General features: G+C 44.2%; 1 protein-coding gene across 2 annotated transcripts in view; it reads left to right on the forward strand.

Moving 5' to 3' along the window:
* The window catches only part of TFB2M (transcription factor B2, mitochondrial), a 433,306-nt gene that overhangs the window by 97,897 nt on the left and 312,954 nt on the right, over positions 1-22,455 (forward strand). For both annotated transcript variants that reach the window (XM_044061929.1, XM_044061932.1), the window contains one exon: positions 16,528-16,619. In XM_044061929.1, the coding sequence (XP_043917864.1) occupies positions 16,528-16,619 (92 nt within the window). The remainder of the gene's footprint in view (positions 1-16,527; positions 16,620-22,455) is intronic.

Below are 22,455 nucleotides of genomic sequence, written 5' to 3' on the forward strand. Positions count from 1 at the left end.
ACTGTACCAAATCTTTGACCATCTAGTGCACCAGTATTGTGTTTTGTAATGTATCAGATATGTATGTTTCATTGCGGACATCTCTTTTGTCATACATTCTTCAGATGTTCTGGAAGTCTTACTTTAGGACATGTGTTCTCTAGGCTTCCATTAGACATTTTCCTGTTTTGTTGGATGCTACTAGGCCAGCTCACTCCCTAAAATTGGAGTCCTCCAGGAAGTCGTTGTACTTTTCAGAAGAGATAGATCTGAAGAAGGTCCAGTCAATGCTTTCAGAAGGAATGATGATTCAAGTGAAAGCTTCAGTATGAGAAGTTATCAGAAGACCTTTATGATCAAGTCTCAGTCAGTCCTTTTCCTCCTATTTCTGTATTTGGAAAGCTGCTCTGTGTAATGCAAAAAGAGGGATAGTTTTTCACTGTTGCCCTTTCCCCATAGACAAGACTGCAGTAAGCCTTGAGGATACCAAAAATGGACTTTCTGAATGATCCCACCAGTTTATAGGTGTGTACTAGGCTAATAATCAGAAGGCCCTTTTTAAGCCTAACTATGCATCCGACATCTTTGGCAAGTTCGTGTACACTTAAGTGTAAGCAAAGGCTTGGAAGAAAAACATTTACAAGCAGGAGCCTGGGAGATGAACCATTTTACAGGCTGCCTATGTCCTTTAGAGACATGGGTGCCAAACCAGGGATGAATTTCCTGTATCCCTTCCAGATGTCCAAGTTACACTTTTGAATTAGGCTAGGGAGGAACTCTGCTTCACATGGATGGGGAGTCTGTCCCAGAGAAGGGTTACTCTCTGGAATACATACCTGTCTCTCCAGCAGTTCCTGTTTGTATCACAGGCAAGGTTTTTAAGTCTTTAGAAGGGATAAAGTCACGCTGTTTGTTTTGTGGATATACAGGAGGCCCATCAGGGTGGGGTCTGACAATGCTTTTGTATGCCAGGCATACATCACCCCTTGACAGGTTGTAGGAGAAAAATACAGGGATAGTGTTTTGAGGTGATATGCATTGAACATATTCCTTACGTCCTTTATTCTTTTAGTGAGGAAATCCTGTGGATGTTCCAATTGTTGGATGTGTCTGGTTAGGCACAAACCAAAGGGGGCATTGTATTCAATGATAGGTCTGATGAATGCTGAATGACCTCCTTGGACCTAGATGCTATACCTTTCTTTATAAGTTGCACAACATAGAATGATTTTCTCACTGCTGTAGGCACGTGATGATCAAAGGCAAGAGTACTGTCTGTGTGCCCAATTCTCTGACTACTGGGAAGACTGTTAGGGTTGTGCTGTCAGTATAATAGTTACCAGGGGTGGATGACCTTCAAGAAGGATGCTGTTGTACATTTCTTGGAATTTAGTTTTAGTCTATGGCTCTGACACAAGTTTTGTCTGTCAGCTCTTCCTGGAGAACATTAGTGTTGGTGGGGGATTCTGTGAAGAATTTCATGATTGCAGTCATCTGGAAATTTAGTCAGCCAGAGGCCCCTAACATTGGCTTTGACCTCATAGAATTAAATGCCAAAAATGAGCAGTGCCAGGACCAATCCCTGAGGGACTTTGCTTGTGACTGGTCGGGTTGTAGAGGTGGACTCCCCAGTTCTAACTTCATGGGTCCTCTGTGTGAGCCAGCTGGCTGTTCACTGGGTGACATAAGGGTTTATACCGGACGTCCTGAATTTGCCAACAATGCCCAACTGGAGTATTGTGTTAAATGCCTTCGCCAAGTCGAGGTAAACAGTGTGAACCATTTTGCCCTCATCGACTGCTTTGGTGACCTTATCAAAGAAGTCTGTCAGGTTGAGTAGACATGACCTGCCCTTGATGAAACCATATTGGCTTGGTGCCAGTGTTTTGAGGTTTCGTATGTGATTATCAACCAGTTATTTACACATTTGGGAATGTAATAAAAGTGAACTTGGAATATCCTGATACCATGACCGCATTTCCCAGAAGGTTTGATAGATCCAGATGAAGATTCAAGATCCAGATAAAGATCTTTAGAAGGAGTTGATGTGGTCTTGTCCAGATAAAGCACAGCCCTACTCCCACAAGCATGGGTTGGCCATCCTTCAGAAAGGGAGTCCAAGGTTCTGGACAAATGGCAAGTATATGAATTCATATTTGCCATGCATGACTAAAAGTATGCAGTTTTTGTGAAATATTAAGAATACAAACACAATAGATGCTTTCCGATAGTGATGACAAGGACCTTGAGAAGAGGCTGGTTGCCGCAGTCACTGTTACAGTTCCCTGACGGTCCAGACTGCAAGTGACTTTGTGAATGGTGCAGCCTTAGAGGCAGGATCTAGACTGCAGATAGCATATGACTATTCATACTACTTGGTTGCAGTAGTAACATTTCTGCAAGCCTCTGTGTAAGTTGTCTACCATTATCTGTGTAGTGTCCCAAGGATTATGTGCTCATTCTGATTGACAATACATCATTAGTTTATATTTTGTCTTGCAACGAAAGATGAATTGTTTGTTTTCTTGTAAAAATGAGCACTGTTGGTGGTGGTGGGGGCTGGGCATACTGTCCTGATATACTTACACATCCCAGAGGAGTTGTCCTAGAAAATTGAAAGATGGAACAAGGCCATCATGTTCCCTCCTGAGAGTTCTCTGTGTGGGTGTAGATTGGGTGTAGATTGGTAGGTCTTTGTAGACTGGGGACAACTTATATGTATGTGTATGCATAATGTGTATATAAACATGTCTGTTTATATATACATTTATGTATACATGTATATAATTAATGTATTCTTTAGATTTTATAGAAAGTATTGAAATTGTGTGCGTCACTCAGACTGCATCATGGGCATAGTGTTTGGAAATGTTGGCATATCACATACGCAGCAAGTAAATGTAACTTTTCAGTTCTTGTACTTCGTTAAATATTTAGTGCAGTGAGAATGTTACATGTCGTTGATACTGTTGCTTGTGCTGGATTAACATTATCCTACCTTTGGTGAAATTTTTAGTCTGAAATTTTAAAATGCTTTACTTATTGTATCTTGCACTGCAAAGGGCCATTGCAACATCTTTCTCTGAGAAATGTGAAATGCTGTTGATGTATTGGAGATTTCCAGAATATTCCTCAAGTTCTGCAAATATTACAGAGGAATCGTACATCTCATAGAAGGAAGGGGGGACAGAGGAAGTTATTGTAGCAAATATTGTTCATTATCTCTGCATGAATGCAAACTGCAGTGCATTAGGCACTGAGAAATTAAATATAAAAATAATGAAGACGAGATTGCAATGTCTTATAAGTAGTGCCAGTGTAAAATACACACTTTAGAATGTGACCATTGATGGCAGCACTCGCTGCACCTTAGACTTGCAAGTTGTTTGAGCAAAGGAGCATCTTAGGCTGTCTCTTGCAGATGCCATAACAGTACACTTTTCACCAATATATAGATAAGTAACTTCTGTAGATCCCCCAGCAGAGGTATTTGGGGTATCTAAATACTTCCTGTAACTGCTTATTCTTAGCTGTATAGCATTTCCTCATTTCTGCTAACTTCTCTTTTTTGCAGGATGGGTTTCTTTTATACTTTAAACCCAGGCTTTTAACATCACTATTTCCTTATTCCCAGTGCTGCAGACTTTGCATGCATCTATAGAGTTACACAAATATATGATAAAATGCAAGATGGTGGGAGGGGGGGATTGTTTGCATAAGCATAGTTGTATTGGAAACCTATTACAAATATTATATATCGCAGTCTTTTAAAGCACACTGTAATCTCATTCATGTTTAGAAACTCGCACTTTTTTTTCATGTATCCACAGCTCCCAAGGAAGTAATATAAATGTGAATAATATCAGAGGGGGTTGGCAGCGAATAGCATTAAACTAATTAAGGCCTTACAATGTTGAGGCAGTTCTGATCCTGTGTCCCAGCTCAGAATGCTCTTTTCCATTGTTACAACCATTTTCTCCTCAATATTTCTGAAAAAGTACTCTGCAGTGAGTTTTTTACCCTTCCAAAGCAAACTTCAAAGAACTTTCCTCATGTAGATAGCACATATTGGAGGTGTGATTGGGAAGAAAGAGGTAAATGGGAAAGTACAGTTATGTAAAATCTTAGCATAACAGTAGATGTCTTTGACTTCACTGCTGCAGTATTCATAACTTATGGGATTCCCTGCCGTGAAGCCTGTCGTCCGGCCAGTCTGCCAAAGTCTAAGACTGCTTTAAGGTACGCTGAACTTCACCTACACACTCCTCACGTAGTGTAGGGCATAAAGGTGAGGTTCAGTCATACCATCCTCGTAACTTATTGCCCCAGTAGGAACAGCAGTCCAAGGAAAACCAGAGAGAACCTGCACATCCAGGAAGGAAAATAGACTAGGGAGATGGAGGAAGTGAGTGATACTGCAGCGGTGAAGGCAAGGACATCTACCGTTATGGTAAGATTTTACACAAATGTATTATGTCTTTACAGTCGCCTCTGCAATATTCATAACTACTTAGGGGAAGAGTGCCAAAGCTCAAGAATAAACTTGGGAGGAGGAAGCAGCAGTAAAGCCCTTTAGGAAGCCATGAAGAATGACATTAGCAAAACCAGCTCTAGCTCTGGAGATACAATCCATCTTGTAGTGTTTGGTAAAAGTATGCACAGAAGTCCAGGTGACTGCTTCAAGAACAGAATTAGTGTCAGAGCCCTTGAAAAATGCACCACCAGAGGGAAGGCTTTCGCCATGAAAAGTGTAACAAAAAGAAGTAGCCTTTGAAATCCAAGTAGAAATAGTTTGCTTGGAAACAGCTAATCCTAAAGGCCTGGGATGAAAGGAAATAACCAGTCAGATTTTCTGATAGCTTTAGTTTTATCCAAATAAACTCTGAGCTGTCTGTGCATGTCTAAGATATGCAGCACCCTCTCACTGTCAGATTGCAGACAGCGGAAAAAAGTAGGCAAATTAATAGACTGATTAAGTGACAACTCATTAACCACTTTGGGCATAAAAGAAGGATTAGTACGGAAGGATACCCTGTCCTCATAAAATATCAAAAATGGTGGACAAGCCATAAGGGCTTGCAATGCAGACACCTGTCTGGGAGAAATGCTAACAAAAGAACTGTCCTCCAAGGTCAGTGTTGCAAGGAAGCTGAAACAGCAGGCTCAAAAGGAGCCTGAGTCAATTTCTCCAGAAAAAAATTAGATCCCAGGGAGGCGGAACAGGCTTCCTGGGAGGTCTGATATTAAGGATGCCTTAAAGAAATTGCTTAGCTTCAAATCTAGAAGCTAATGGGGGAGTTAAGGGCAGACAAGTAGAAAGAGCTGATAAGTGAGCCTTCATAGAGGAATACGCCAAACCAGCATTGAGCAACTCACACAAATAAGAGACAACCAAAGGAACATCCAGAGGTGAGTGAGTCCAGGTCACAAGAAAGACACCAAATAGAAAACATCTTCCGTTTAAGTAGGATTTCCTAGTAATAGTTTTCCTGGCCTTCTGCAGGACCTGCAGCACATTCTCAGGAAAAAAAAGGTATCTATGAAGGGTTAAAACCCTATCATCCACAGTGTCAGTTGAAGTGTGGACAGGTGGGGATGGTGCAGAGGTCACTTGTCTTGTGTGAGTAGATCCACCTTGTGAGGTAACTTGTAATGATTGCCCTTGGCTAGATGCAGAAGTAAAGGGAACCAGTGCTGTCATGGTCAAAAGGGAGTCACCAACAAGATTTTTGGGAGCATCCTGTTGAATCTTGAACAGGACTGTCTGAATGAGAAGAAGGGGAGGGAATGCATAAAGAAACATCCCCTCCCAAGAAATTGAGGGTGTCCACCTTCCATGCCAGAGAACCTGGGACTCTGTCACAAAACAGAGGAAGGTGTCTGTTCAGAGGGGAGGCAAAGAGATCTCGTTGAGGAGTACCCCACTGGTGCACAATGTCCAGAAACATGTCCCTGTGAAGCATCCATTTGTGGGATTGAATTAAGGACCTGCTCAGAGAGTCTGCCAGAATGTTCTGATCTGAAGGAATATAAACTTCCTGAAAAGTCACTTGATACTTGATGGCCAGATCCCATACCAGAAATGCCAACCAGCAAAGAAGGTAAGATCTTGTTTTCCCCCGTTTGTTGATATACCACATAAATGTGGTGTTGTCTGTGAATACCTTGAGGGGCCCCGCAGAGAAAAAGAGGATGAAAGGCCTGAAGAGCCAGCATAAGAGCTCTCATCTCTTTGACATTGATGTGTTCCTTCTGCTGACTAGACGACCACACTCCCTAAACCTTCAAGGAGCCAAACTTTGCTTTCCATCCCACATCAGAAGCGTCTGTGAACAGAGCCTGAGAGGGGAGAGGAGTATGAAAAGGGAGCCCTGGATTCAGACAACTGCTGAATCCACCACAGAAGTTCCTTCTTGAGACAAGAGGAACTGAAAAGTGTAGAGGATGCCCATGTAGAAGCCACACCAACTTCAGAAACCAGTGGAACTTTCTCATGTGGAGTTTGGCCAGAGGGAGCATCAGAATGGTGGAAGCCATGAACCCCAAAGCTCTCAGAAACGACCTGGCTGTAATGGAGGCCAGGGGATGAAGAGTCTGAAAGTAAGAACGGAGAGTTAAGGCCTTTGGAGGAGCCAGGGATGCCAGCATTGGCACCTTCTAAATCCTGCAACCCCTGAAAGACATGATCCTGAAAAGGAGTCAGGGAAGACATTTTGAAGTTTACCGTGAACCCTAGGCTCTGAAGAAGAGAAATGGTAAAACAAAGATTTTGCAAAAGGACTTCTGGAGAGGATGCCTGAATCAGCAGGACATCCAAGTAAGGAAATATTTGGATCCCTTGAAGCCTGCAAAAAGCAATCACAGGAGTGAGACATTTGGTGAACACCATTGGGGAATTAGAAAGGCCAAAGGGCAAAATACAGAACTGAAAATGCTAGGAAGCAACAGAGAAATGCAAAAACCTCCTGAAAAGAGGATGGAGATGAGCATCCTTGAGATCCATAGACACTGGAAAGGCTTGAGGGAGAAAGAGAGGAACAAGGGTCTAAAGGGACAACTTTCGAAAGGAAGGCACCTTCAGAAAAGTGTTTAGATGAGAGAAGTCTAGAATCAGTCTCAAGTATCTTCTTTTCCGGGCACTAGAAACATTCTTGAATAAAAACCTCTTCCCCCTTTATGACACAGGTGCTTCTTGAATAGTACCCTGAGACAAGAAATCTCAAAGAACCTTGGGGGGAATTCCCAAGGAGGCTGAGAAATGCCCATAAAAGGAGGATTAGAAATCCACACCATGAAGTACCCCTGATGAATGATTTGACAGAACCCAAGAATCCTGAGTGATTCAAAGCCAAACGGGAAGAGAAAGAGGTGAAGAGAAAGACTAATGTGGCTGGGACAGGTGGATAGTCGGACAGAACCTGGTTTGTCAGGAAGGGAAGGTTTTAAAGTCCCTAACGTCTGAGTGGCCTTAGCAGGAGGAGCCCGTTTACCACCTTTTTTACCTTTAGCAGGAGGGAGAGATTGCTTATGAACAAAGGCTGGCCTAGAAGAGTAGTTTCTCTGAAATTTGGAGAAACAGACATGCTTAAGTTTCTGTAAGGTTTTCCCCTTGTCCCGAAGAGACTTAAACCAGCAGCTGCTTCCCCAAAGAAAAGTTCATTATCCAGAGGAGCATTCATCAACTTAGCCTTAATATCATCGGGTAAAGGTTGAAGCCTAAGCCATGAATGCCTCCTCAGTACTGAACCAAAAGCAGCAGCCCTAAAAGAGGCATCCGCTGCATCATAACTACATGTGATAGAATGATGAACTACTTGAGAGGAGGTCCCTAGCATAGAAAGAGCATCAGAATTACTCTGAGTCTGGAAGATCCGAAAAATGCTGACAGGCCTGAAAAGAAGCGCCAACACATACTTACATATATGGGTCTGATAATTAATAGCCCTAAAAGCTAGGGTAGCCAAAGTATAAACTTTCTTAGCCAGCCTGTCCATGGTTCTGTTGTCCTTGTCAGAAGGCAGTAACATGGATGAAGGAAGCAATTGAGATGGCTTATCAGAGGCTGCAGACACCAGAGAGGGGTCTGCAGCAGGACATTTGAACAAAAAGGAACAATCCTCAGACACCCTATAAAACCTGTCAGACTTATTGGAAGCAGTGGGCCTCCAGCAAACAGGAGCAGTTACTGAAATTCCAAAAAACAGAAAAAATGGCAAAAAACAGACAGAGGCAAACACAGGTTAAAAACAGCATTTGGACTGGTGGCAAAGAAGTTCTGAGGATGGTATGCCTGAACGTTACCTTTATGCCCTACTCTACGCAAGGAATGTGTAGGTGACATTCAGTGTACCTTAAAGAAACGGTAGACTTTGGTGGACTGGCCGGACGACAGGCTTCACGGCAGGGGATAATCCCATAAGTTATGTATACTGCAGTGGGGAATGTAAGGACATCATATGTTTTGGGAGTGTTATTAGTTGGCAAATTTTAAATATTCTGTATAGAGTACTCCCATCAGAAATATTGGGTGAGAAAATTGCTGTAACTAAGGAAATGAGTTTTTGAGCTTGGACACTAGATCTGAATTGCATAGACACAGTGAGACCCAACTCTGACTGCCAAAAAAAGCAATTACTAGAAAATAGAAATCAAAGTCTAAAGTAAACCAACTGTATCCGAAGTGTTGAATATTATAAGAGAGAGAGAGAGAGAAAAGAACTGAAGAGGTAGCTTTAGAAAAAAAGGAAGAAGCAAATTACATATAAATTTAAGTTGTGGAAACAATGCATGCAGAATAATGTGTTCAGGAGGAGGAGGAGTGAGGTTTTAGAAAAAAGGAAGAAGCAAATTACATATAAATTGAAATCGTGGAAACAGTACATGCAGAATAATGTGTTCAGGAGGAGCGGTGAGCTTTAAGGGAAGGCAATGATTCAGCAATTTATGTAATCTTGTACTGATAGTTACAAGAAAAGAAAAGATGTGATGTATGTATATTGGAAAAATGTTAACATGTTTAATATGGTCTGTTTTCTTTTCTGTTAATGCATGTTTGCTTATATCTTGCACAGTAATTTAATAAAGGTGTATGTTCCCATTTACCCCCTCTTTCCCAGAATACCTCCAGCATTTATTGTTTACCCGAGGAAGCAATTATTTGACATCTTCTTGGGCCATAAAAAATATTTAACACTCCCAAACATGTTATCCCCAATTTTTAATACTTTTTTGTGCCACAATTCTGTGAGGAGGAAATGTTTTTCTGTTGGCGTGATTACATCTTTATTATACCATGACCCCCCCAAAACGTGCACGCTGATTGGCCAGCGTGCCCGTTGTAAATCGAGTTATACTAATGGAAAAAGGTCCGGTCGCCCGGACTTTTTTCCATTAGTATAACTTTTTTTTTTAAAACACTGTCTCGCTATGTTAAATGGGTTTAACATAGCGAGACAGCTTTAAAATAAGCAACGGAGATCTCCGTTGCTTATTTTAAAGCTGTCTTGCTATGTTAAACCCATTTAACATAGCGAGACAGTGTTTTAAAAAAAAGCAATGGAGAAAGCAAGATCTCCGTTGCTTTTTTTTAGTGTCTCGCTATGTTAAATGAGTTAACATAGCGAGACAGTTTTAAAATAATCAACGGAGATGTCCGTTGCTTATTTTAAAACTGTCTCGCTATGTTAAACTCATTTAACATAGCGAGACAAAGCAACGGAGATCTTGCTTCCGTTGCTTGCTCAACTCTGATGTACCGCGAGCGCGCAGTACATCAGAACTGCCGCGATGCCAGACATCTGGAAGGGCAGTAAACAGGCATTATACTATGCCATTATTTAAGAAAAGTAACAGTTTCTTTTCTTAAATAATGTCATGGTATAATAGCAATAACCCACTTCTGGGTGTGGGTAATGCTAAATTTACCCACGGCTGGCCTTCTTGGTCCGGGCCTCGGGACCAAACCACGCCAACCGTGGGTAAATTTAGCATTACCCACACCCAGGCGTGGGTTATTGCTATACTAATGTATATCTTGTTCCTTTCTCTTTGCCAGATTTGGAGCATTCTCACTGTGGTCTCTCATTTAACAAATCTGGTGTCCAGTTGCTTTTCTGTACTTTCATAAAATGACTGCAGGCTGTTCCTTCCATTTTGTCTGGTACAACAGAAAATCTCAGGTTTTCTTTGTGTGCTCTGTCTTCTAGCACTGCTGTTTTTGAAGTGGATCTTTTTGAGAAATCTCATGGTCAGCCAGCCTTTTTCTTTTCTTTTCCATCTTTTGATTTTTGCAGTTTTATCAGTTAATCTAAAATAGCTGGCTAAAGACTGAAAAAGTCACCCAGACAAGCCATTTAGTAAACACTAAAAGAATGACACAGGAAAGCTAGAGTCTTTGCAATTCCTTAAACCTTGTGCAGTGTAGCACCAAGGGATATATGCTGTGATACTACAATACCAGTGTTTCAGCCACTTGACTTTGGAATGCCCATGAAGTTTTCTTTAAGTCTTTACTGGTGCAGTCAGGCCAATAAAGGCAACCCCCCAGTAGCTGAAGGCATGCTGTTTCTCCCTTTTTGTGAGCTGAGCTAGTAGAAGTGATGCTCTGAAGCACGCCTTACCAAGTACTTCAGTAGCTGTTTGATGAGACATGGAAGAGTAGTTAGCTGCATTACTCAGTAATGCTGTACATCACAGACATTAGATATGTGGGTGATGCTTCAGAGAATATTATGGTAATGAGGAGCTCATTAGTATCAGGTGAGGTGACAGTGTAGTGTTTTATTAACTGGTTTTGTCTGCTGCACACACATCTTTATAATACTGGGAAAATGTGCACATTTTGAACATTTTCTACATTTTTGCAGTGCTGGTGGTGGTCATTTTGTAATCCTACGCAGCACTTCTGCATATAGGTGCAATGTAGGCTGTCTCTGTATGTGTCAGTACACAGAATCTGCAGTTTCAGTGATCAAACATGTGACTGAGGCAGTGACTCTTGTGTGATGGTTCACATCTTTGTGAATTGTTAGACATTTGCATACCTGCTGTATACATGGGGTCTTCATGTATGCAACTCTGCATACCTGTATGCTGAGGAATCTGATGCTGGTTTCTGAATTGCTTTGAGGATGGTACTGTGTGTAGTTTTTACTGCATACCTCCCCTATGCAACTGGGTAACATGTTTACAAATAAGTTCCGCAGAATTAAATGCTTACATAAATGCAGAAAGAAGAAACAGTTGCAATTGATATAGCATGTCTGTCAGCTTTTAGGAATTACAAGGTACAACTGAATTAATTCAGACAAAATCATTTTGTGATACATTTCTTTTTTATTGCAGTTTATTAAAATATGTGACTTGAACGAATGCTACCTCTGTTTAGTGATAAATTTGGTTATGGAACACAAAGAGGTTATTCAATACCCTCTCACTAGGTTTTGTCTGTAGTTTGGGATCCAGCCGAAAAATAACTTTGCAGCTAAATCATTACAGATTAGCTGTGAAAGAAGTGCTGAGTATGTTTTTCATAGGTTCATAGGATGATACTAGGCTATTGGTCTGGATGCCCTTATAAGCCTAGCCAAGAATTTTGTCCATGTTCGCACAAAGTCAGCACCTGTTTCCCCTGTCCAGCAGAGACACAGGTGGTATCCCAGGGGTGTATTTTCTGTTTCACATCCAGTAATCCAGGTTCCCCTTAAAGAGGGGTAGAGAGGTATTATGACATGGAGAGGGAGTCTGGTACACAGATGGAGTATTTGGGACACAAATCTATCCCGCCAACAAGTTTTGTTAATGTCACAGACCAGGTTGAGGCCTTGCATGCGGGTTGCGTGAGTGGAGTTTGACTTACGGATATGCAGCAAATCCATCAAAGCTGGGTCTGAGATGGCCTTGTATGTAAGACACAGGTCACCTCTGAGCAGTCTGTACTAGACTGTCTGTATAAGATAAGTGTTTCAGACCCTGAATTTTCCTGGTCAGGAACCTCTATGGTCTCTGCAGCTCTTACATGCGCTTGGTAAGGCACATGCCAAAGTGGGCATTATACACTATAATGGGTATGATGAGGGCAGAGTACAGGGATGTTATGACTTCTTGAATGAAATACCCTTACTTATGAGGTGGGCCATGTAGAAAGCCTTCAGTACAATGGAGACAACGTGGTGGTCACAAGTCAGGTTGCTATCAACCTGGGTGCCCAAGTCCCTCGCTACTGATTTGCGTTCTTAGTACATTGTTATTAATGTAATTAGTGGGGATGGCATTTTTCCCAAAGGGGATAATGATGCATTTCTTGGCATTCAATTTGAGGCCATACTTCTGGCACCAGTCATTAGTTTGGATAAGGCCGTGTTGGAGGATGTTCACATCAATAGGGGAATTTAAGACCACACCCAGCTTGCAGTCATCTGCACACTTGGTCAGCCGCAGACCACTTGTTGTGGCTTGGACCTCAGAAAAGTACACCCCAAACAGTAGAGGCCCCAAGACCGATCCTTGGGGTACACTGCTCTTTATGGATCTACTATTAGAGGTGGCTTCCCCTATTTTGACTGGCTCTATCAGTAAGCCAGTTAGCCACCCATCTGGTAACATATGGATTGATGCCTAGCTGCTAGAGTTTATCTCTTATGCTCGAGTGGGGAATAGTGTAGAAGGCTTTGGCTAGGTTAGGATAGGTGGTGTGGACGGTCCTAACCTCATCCATGGCTTTGGTGGCTGTTTTGAAGAAGTCGACCAAGTTTAAGAGGCATGATCTCCCCTTGACAAAGCCAAACTGTGTAGGGTCAAGTGTTTGGAGGTTGCCAATGTCCTTGTTTATAAGGCCCATGATCATGCGTTCCCTGGCCTTGCAGATCAGGCTAGTTAGGCTGATGGGCCTATAATTGTCTGCATCAGTGGGCGGGCCAACTTACAGAGTGATGACCGTGGCTGTCCTTCATTTGGCTGGGACGAAGCCAGTGCTCAGGCTTTGGTTGAATAGGGTGCCTAATGGAGCTGTGAGAGCTTACGCCTGGGTTAATGTAGAATACACTCAGGGATGTTGTTTGGTCCCAAGAAGACTGTATTTTTTTCCTTTGAGAGGGCATTAAAAACGTGCTCCCTGGTGATGAGGGGAGGGGGGCAGGTGCTGAGCATGTCTTGGTTTACTGATGCGGACAACAGGGGGTGAAGTTTTCACTGAACCTGTCTGCCAGCAGGTTGGCTAGATCTACGGCGTTTGTGTAGGTGGTATTGATGACCCATTCAGAGCAGATTTGGGTGTTATCTTTGAGACTGCAGACATATGTAAAGAAGGCCTTGTGATCGTCCTTAGCAGATGTGGCCAATTTGGACGGAAGTTAGCCTTAGAGAATTTCAGCAGTGACCTTATTTGCTTGTTCAGACAAAGGAGAGATTGCTTCCAACTTGGCATCTACTTCGTCTTGGTCCTGGACAGCAATTTTTTTCCTTTTGTTATAGAGTTTGTTTTTTGCTGCTGTCCACCAGACAGGTTTACTCTTCCTTGAGGAAGATGATTTAGTCCTGTCAGGTATTGCTGAGTCTATACAGCTATGTAGGTGCTCGTATAGTTTTTTGGTGCAGGCTTGGACATTAGTACTAGTTCTAACTGAAGAGATGGTGGCTGTGAAGCTGAATCTGTCAGGAGATTGTAGTCAGCTTTGGAAAAGTTTTTAGCTTGACCCGGACATGGTGGGGGGGGGGGGGTCAGGGGAGATGGTGACTTCGAAAGTGATTGCTTTATGATCGGATCTTACCAAGGAGGATGACACTGTAGGGGTGCTACAGTGGCTACTCATGTTGGTTAATACCAGGTCCAGGATATTTTCACCTTTTCTGGGGGTGTCGACCAGCTGATCCAATGCATTGGTATTGACAAAGTTGAGGAATCTCTGGGCATTCATGTTTGGACTAGAACAGGTCTTCCACTATATGGTTGGGTAGTTAAAGTCACCCAGGATCAGGGTAGAGGGTTGAATCTTGATGGATTCAAATAAATCCAGATAGGTGGAGTGGGTGTCCTGAGTTATGGTTGGGGGTCTGTAGCTAGCTATGATTTGAATAGGTGTTTTGTCAACAGTTAACTGCACTTGGAGTATATTCTGTGCATCATACTGTTTGACCAGCCTGGAGGTGTGTGTCTTTGATAAATATTGAAACTCCACCTCCTTTAGCTTTGTAGCCCTCTGTTCGGGGTCTGAAAGTATGGTAGGATGAGTAACCTGTTTAGGCTGGGGTGCTCTCCACAGCTATGAACCAAGTTTCAGTGACTGCACAAATGTCAGCATCTTCCAGGGCAAGGAATGCTTGTAATGAGTGGACTTTCATACTAAGACTCCTAGCGTTTAGAAGCATGACCTTTAAATTTCATTTAGATGAGTTTTTCATGTTGGTAATGTGCTCATGACTTTGCCTAAAAAAGGCATTATGGGGTGGCAAGAGCCTTTGCCAGAAGCCTGAAGCCCAGGGGAGACAGATGAAGGCTATCTGTGGCAAAGCATCGTGGTCTGTCAGTCATGTCCTCCCAGGCTGTCAGGTACATTATCCCCTTGGATTGACACCAGAAATTAAGCCAGTTAAAGTCAATCATTTTCTATTTGTTTTGAGGCATCATTCTGGGTGATGGTAGGATGCCGATTTAAGGCTAGGGACATGCTTGGGACACCCATTCAGCAAGCTCTGTCATGCCTCACTTCATATAGTCCAGAGAGGTACATCTCAAGTCATTCACATGAACATGGACTAAGACAGAGTCATAACAGTACCTGTTAAGAGACTTGAGTGCATTCTTGATATGGTAGATTCTAGCACCTGATAAGCAACTTGCAGTGACTTTCTCCTTGTCTAGGCTGGTGAGGGGCACATCTGTATGTTTCATGATAGTCTCCTATAACTAGTATGTTGGTTTTGTGGTTGGGCCTTCGAGGATGTGAGACGCAGGCGTGTGTACTATGTGTGGTGCTTGGTGCTGTGGGTTGTGATGTGCATGTGTGTTTTTGCTTCGGAGGTCTCTCTTGTCTAGGTATGTTTTTGTTGAGATCCTCCACATATATAGGAGTGTGTTGTACAGGTGTGGGTGGTCTTAGAGTTGTGGTGTTTGTAGTGTTTGCACAGACAACCTTCTCAGTGCCAGATGTATTGGCTTGTGACTGAGACAGCAAGGCTTCTAGGTTCTTAATGTTATTGCATCTCTCACATATTGTGTTCCTAGATGGTGGTAGTAGTAGTAGTAGTAGTAGTAGTAGTAGTAGTAGTAGTAGTAGTAGTAGAGGGTTGTCGGTGTACATGAGGCAGTTGCTACACTGTCTCAGGATGCCCATATCAACCAGACTAGCAGGAGAAAATGTAGGAAATTGTCTGTCCATGGTTGTCAGAATCTGTGGAAGAGAGGTCAGGAATAGAAGGCTGGGTACTATCTGAGGAGAGTACCTATAGGTTTGAGTAGGGCTGGATAAAATCAATACAGTAGCTGCAAGGCAGAGCCTCACTTGCACAGAAATGCTAGTAAGGGAAAAAATGCAGCTGAGGTACCTCGCAAAGGGTTAAAACACTGCAGCGGTGGTGTGAGATGCACAAACCCATGCAAATGTGGGGTTTAAATACCACAAAAACGAAAGTAAAATAGAAACACTGGAATTGACCCATCAGATCCAACCAGTTCACTTCTTCCCACTAAGTGCAGGCAGGCCCTGGCCAACACAAGATGACGTAGCAGGACTCGCAGCAATCATACAAGCAGATTTGGATATAGCAAAACCTATAATAAGACTATGCTAAAGACATTTTAAATCTGTTTAGGCTGATTTAACATAGGAGAACAGATGCACACTTAAATAAAACAGTAGCAAACAAGAGCAAACTGATTTAAACAAATTAACAAAAAGCACCGCACTGCAAAAGCAAAAAAAAAAAAAACACACACACACGTAGACTGGATTAATGGTCACTATCCCAACTCTTTACTATGCTTCCTACGACTTCGGCACTACACACTGTGTGTGTGTGTGTGTGTTTTTTTTTTGTTTAAACAAATTAACCAATAAAAAAAATCTGAAAACTGAGTTCTCTTCCAGCAACCTTCAGTCAGACTAGTTCTAACTGCACACTCCTGCCGCTAATTTGCAGGGGAACCCTCTCCAAAAAAAAGAGGTCCTGGATTAGTGCTTAAGTTATACAAACAGCTGGGTTTGGCAGGTCTGAATCTAGTCTATGCTACAGCAAACAAGGTGCACTAATTTCAGAAAGAAACAGTTCAAATAAACAGGCACAATAAGCCTTCAACCAGCAATTCCCAACTAAGAAGGATGTAAACGACCTCTCCTGCCACAAGAATGTAGACCACAAACCTTCCTAATGTAAAACAACTGGTCTGAAGCCCAAGACGAGTAGTAACAGCTGTGATTGATGTAAGTATTTCAGGTAATTAAATTACTGATAAATGGGAGGTCATTGCTGGTATGTTTTGTGATATGCCCTCAGTACATATTATTTTGCTTCATCGGTATTATTCAGTATTTTGACTCTGGATTTCTTTTAAAGGGCCTGGTACCTTGACAAAAGCATTGTTGAATGCTGGAGCACAAAGAGTGGTAGCCCTCGAGGGTGAAAACAACTTTCTTCCTGAGTTACAGGTATGTGTCTCACTTAATAAATTATTATTAAAAGATTGTACTTTTTTCCATGTCCTTTTTATGACCACTAGCTACTGTGAAGTATTTCAAGATTTGACTTTGTACTTGTGATCTGAAGTAGTTTACTTCCATTTGGTCTTCAACCTGTGGGATACCGGATCTGTATCGGATCCGAGCTGGCAAAATTACTAGCATCTGCTCCGAGCTACAAGCACCTCCCCTTACCCATAATACATTTCCACTACCTTCCAAACCCCCCAGATCTCGTTTGCCGCAGCTAGCTGAAGCATTGTGATCTCCAGAGCTCCAGGTTGTAAGTGGTTGTAAAACTCTTAAAAAGTCTCTTTTTTTTCTCTTTTAACTTTAGGTTAGTGATAGTGTAGGTTCCCCCTTCTCTTCCCCTCTCTTGGTGTGTCAGGTTTTCTAATTTTAGAGTTATTAGCTTAGTTTTAGAGTAGTTTGTGAGTGTGCTTGCTTCCCCCCCCCAGTGTGTTTTGTGTGTGTGTGTGTGTGTGTGTGTGTGTGTGTGTGTGTGTGTGTGTGTGTGTGTGTGTGTGTGTGTGTGTGTGTGTGTGTGTGTGTGTTGTGTGTTGTGTGTTGTGTGTGTGTGGTAAGTGGGTGTTTCAGTGAGAAAAAAATATTTTTTTCTGTTCTTTTTTTCCACTGATACTATGGCTGATAAGCCAATGTTTAAAAGATGCACTGAGTGTAGCCATAAGTTATCCTCTGCGGATGGCCACACTCTTTGTGTTATGTGCTTGGGCATGGCCCATCTTAGTACAGACTGCACTATATGCGCGTTTTTTAACTCGTGCGCCATCAAAGACAAGAAGGCCAAGTTGGCCCTGAAAGGCCTTCTTCTCTCCTCTGAGGCAATTGCCTTGTGTTCGGCTTTGGTCACAGCGGCTGCTGTGGCCTCCTCTCCTTCTTCCCTCCCCCTGGCTTCTCCTCCCTCCCAGGCTGGGACTCAACCTCCCATGCCAAAGCCTGCAGAAGTGGAGTGGAAAAGGGGCAGAGAGAAGGAGAGAGAGTCTAAGTTGAGAGAGGAACATAAGACCTCCCTTCACTGGTCAAGATGCTTAGGACTCGTGACTCCCCTCGGCTCTGATCTCCAAGGTTTTCCCCGGAGCCAGAGGAGACGTTCTCTGCATTTAGGGCCTCTGTACCCCGACCCACAAGGTAAGAGTCCGTGGCCTTGTCGAGGTCCACCCAGTCTTTATCTGAAGTCAACGTGAATAAAATGATGAGGAGGTTCATTCATACTCAGATCCAGATCGGGGTCTTGCCAGCCCCCTCTCTTTCAGGAGGGGGGAGCTCACTTCCTTTTTTTCCAATCGATTTCTCCTTCTCTGATCCGTCCACTGGGTTTGGAGTATTCGGATCCGAGGATGGCTTTATTCAGGGGGTCGGCACCGACTGTACCTGCTTCCCCGACGGCGAAAGATGCCTGGAGCGTGTCAGGTCCGACCAGCTCGGATCCGAGCAGCTGTCTGAGCCGGAGCTTGGGTGTCTGATCCGAGGGAGTGGAATTTTTTTCATCGTCTCTGTTGGGCCAGGTTCCCTCCCTCGGACCTCCGTCCATTTCGGGTCTGGCTCAGATTCTCTCGTCGGACCTGGGAAGACTGTCCTCCTTATTGGTTCCACAGGAGGTTCGTTCTCCCTCGGTGTTTGACGTAGTAGAAAGGATTCTCTCCGCTGAATAGAGACCCCTGACTGCCCCTTCAGACTCCTCCCTGACCCCCTCGGCTCTTTTTACGATTCCCATCATTTTACCAGTGGGACAGTTCGTGCTCGAGGAGCCCCAGATGGTTCCCCCTGAGGAACAAGTGGCTTGCGAGGTCCCCCCGGAGAATCCCACAGGAAAGGTGCCTTACAAGCATATGTGCAAGAGGAGGCACTTGGACCCCCCTTTGTCCCTCACCGAAGATACAGACTTGGATGATGGGGAAAGTTCCCCCAGGTCACCTCCCAAGTATGTCTCCTTTGGAGACATCATGGAAATCCTTCGCCAGTGGGGAGGTTGGTCTGCCCCCAAACCTCCTTCTGACGAGTCTGTGTTCCTGGAGTCTTTTGGCACGGGCCCATCTACTTCCTGGGTGTCACCTCCCGCAGATCCCTTGGTGGATCTTGTCAGCTCGCGGGCATGGAAGGAGCTGGACACCATGTAACCAGTTCCCAAAATGCCTGACAAGATTTTGAGTCAACCTTCTGATAGGCTGGCATGGAACAAGGGCTCCCCCCGTAGACGCTATGGTGGTAGCAGCAGCCACAAAGAAGGAACTAGCCCAGGAGAGTTCCTCAGTTCATCCTTCTGGCCGAGAGTCGCAGAAGATGGATCGCCTAGGGAAGCGGGTTTATGCTTCAGCTACCTTTTGTATTAGGGCACTGAACTACCTGGCCCATGTCACGAGACTCCAACGCAACCTGGTAAAGGAGCTGGCAAAAGTACATTAGAGGGTCAGCTCAGGTTGGACAGTTTGGAGACAAAGCTAGAGAGGCAAGATGGCGTTGGTTTGGACATGTGCTGAGGAAGGATGCTGGGTATATTGGGAAAAGGATACTAAGGATGAAGCTGCCAGGTAAGAGGAAAAAGAGGAAGGCCTAAGATAAGGTTTATGGATGTGGTGAGAGAGGACATGCAGGTGGTTGGTGTGACAGGGCAAGATGCAGAGGACAGGAAGAAATGGAAACAGATGATCTGCTGTGTCTACCCCAAATGGGAACAGCCGAAAGAAAAAGAAGACAAAAGGAGTCTCTCCCTAAGTCCATGTCGCAGGAGGACAGGGACTTGTTCTCCGTGAGGATGGCCACTTTGAAGGCAGTCTCCAATATGTCCATGCGACTCCTTTCACATGCTACTGAAGGAGCAGCTAGAGTTCCTGGGTCCGGCGTGTCCATGAGGCACAATTCCTGGCTCAGATTGCCAATTTCTGGAACCTTTCACGGTGTCTTTTGCCAATGCCCCTTATGACGGCGCTACTCTCTTTGGTAAGACCATCAGAGACGTTAGTCCAGAGTGAGAAGGATGGGAAGACACTGTATGCCGTCAGGATCTGCTTTTCGAACCCCCAAAGGTCCTGTTCCCAGAACTAGAGAGGGCAAAAGATGTGGTTCCGAAAGTCACAGTATTTCTGGGACACTCGAGGCTGCTCTTCCCCCCAGAGTCAGAGGGGGGCAGAATGGACTCCGGCCCAGAGGCAGAGGGGGCCCAAAAATTTTAGGTCTCGAGAACCTTTCTCGGACAGACCCAGAAAGCAACCCTGAGGGATGGCCCGAATGCTCTACTCTGGAGGCAATCTGGGGACGATTGTCCTTGGCACCTGGCAGCATTGGAGTCCATAACATCAGACCGCTGGGTGCTTCAGATCATATCCAGAGGATACTCTATCCCCTTTGTGGGTCCCCCAAATCTCGCAAACACCTCCCGGACGTACCCCCCACACAAATGGAGGCAGCAGCACAGGAAACTTCCAAGCTGCTAGAAAAATGAGTCATCAAAACTGTCCCCCCAGATCACTCCGGATCGGGCTTCTACTCCAGGTTCTTTTTGGTGCCAAAGAAAATGGGGGACTGAAGGCCCATTCTGGACCTTTCTACCCTGAACCTGTCAGTTGCCAAGGAGAAGTTCCGGATGGTCACACTACAGTCCATCATGCCATACCTGCAAGAGAGCGACTGGATGTGCTTGTTAGACCTCCACGATGCTTACTATCACATAAAAATGTGCAGAAGGTCCTGGAGGTTCCTCCGCTTTCGGCTAGGAGTCCATCATTAGCAATTTCGAGCCATGCCCTTTGGTCTTACCATAGCCCCCAGAATGTTCACCAAAGTGATGGCGGTGGTAGCGGCTCACCTGAGGCTTCAGGGGATTCAGGTCTATCCGTACCTGGACGATTGGCTCCTCACTGCTCCCACCAGGCGTCTACTCTCCCAAACCGGGGATTATTTCTTGATCCTTGCTCTGCATTTGGGGATCACAATCAACGCATCTAAATCACTCGTAGATCCTATACAAGTGATAGATTACATTGGTGCAAGGATAGATACTTTGCAGTGCAAAATCTTCCTGACCTCGGACAGAGTACGAAACCTGAGGATGCATGTGTCTCTCATCTACCATTCTCATCTCCCAATGGCGGAATCAGTGTTGAGGGCCATAGGTTCAATGGCAGAGACCATAACGCTTCTCCCGTGTGCCTGGTTACAATGAAAATTCTACAGTGGACTCTAGCTGTATAATGGTCCCTGTTGGAACTTCCATTTTTGTATCCAGTACAACTCAGTCAAGTCTTTTGGTTGTCCCTCATATGGTGGATTGTTCTCCGGACATTTTGGAGGGACAGCCCTTTGTTCCAGCCCTGGCCCAAGCCACAGTGACCATGGATGCCTCCCAACTTGATTGGGGGGGGGGCATTGTTCGGGTAGGACAGTCCAAGGCCTGTGGTCCCATGTAGAGATCAGCTTGCACATTAAATGTTCTAGAGATGAGGGCGGTCCTTTTAGCATTGCAGGTCCTTCATGCCTTTCTTGCTCTGGGAATGATTGCAATTCAATCAGGCAACATGTCAGTGGCCTGGTATATAAACAAACTGGGAAGGACCAGATCTTACCCCTTGTGTCACGAGGCCTTGAGAATGTGTGAATGGGCGATCTCCACCGGTCGTTTTCTCATCGCAACGTACATTCCAGGACAGTTCAACATCCTAGGGGCCAGGTCGTCGGACTCTTCTGATGCCTTACTAGTGGTCTCTGAATCTTTCAGTAGTGGGCCAGATCGTCCGTGTGTGGGGTCAGCCTTGCTGCGATTTCTTCGCATCTCCTTCCAATGTGAAGTGCAGCGAGTTTTTCACTCTGAACCCCCTGCCGGGGGAGTCCCCCAGAGATGCTCTAGTCCATGCTTGGCCTCCCAGCCTTCTGTATGCTTACCTTCCAGTACCTCGTATTCCGAGGTTTCTACGGAAAGCTCGTCGACTGGGGAGGAAAGTGGACCTGATTGCCCTGTTTTGGCCTCGCCGGGTATGGTTTACCTTCCTTTGGTCTCACCTTCTGGCTCCGCCTTGGATCTTGGATCCCATTCAAGATCTGATTTCACACCTTTTGGGATTTCCTCATCCGGATCTGGACAGTTTGAAGCTCACAGCTTGGCTGCTCCAGTTCCCGTGATTGCTAGGACTCCTATTTAGCCCCCTCAGTTAGGTCTATTTTGGTGGCTGCTCATAAGTCTTCTACCAGAAAGGTTTATCGCAGCAAGTGGAAACGTTTAGACCCCTTTACAGCTCCTATTTCCTCCATTCTTGATTTTCTAGCTGATATTTTTCAACATGGATCTAGTTCTTTTACTGTCAAGGTTCAGTTGGCTGCCATTTCTCATTTTCATGTGGGTGAGAATTCTACCTCTCTAGCCTCCTCCAGACTGTGTAAAGCCTTTATTAAAGACACTTCTGTTATGCTCCCCGTCAATGATCCTGTTCCCCCATGGGACCTTACTATGGTTCTTCAAGATCTGGTTGCTCCGCCTTTCAAACCTGCTGCAACCAGAGATCTAAAATATTCATCTTGGAAAACAGCATTTCTGGTGGCTATTACTTCTGCCAAAAGGGTTTCAGAATTGCAAGCCTTGTCCATCAAAGTTCTTTATATGATTTTTCACAAAGATAGGGTTTCCCTTTGGACCAGTCCATCCTTTCTTCCTAAGATGGCATCACCAGTTAATATCAATCAGGCCATCAATTTACCTGTGTTCTTTCCTAATTTTGCTAACAAGATGGAATACAAACTCCACCTGCTGGATATTCTTAGACAGTTACAATTCTATTTACACAGGACAAAAAATTTC

Source organism: Protopterus annectens, chromosome 1.part0, assembly GCF_019279795.1.
Source record: "Protopterus annectens isolate FY-2018-M chromosome 1.part0, PAN1.0, whole genome shotgun sequence".
Taxonomy (NCBI): Eukaryota; Metazoa; Chordata; order Ceratodontiformes; family Protopteridae; genus Protopterus; species Protopterus annectens.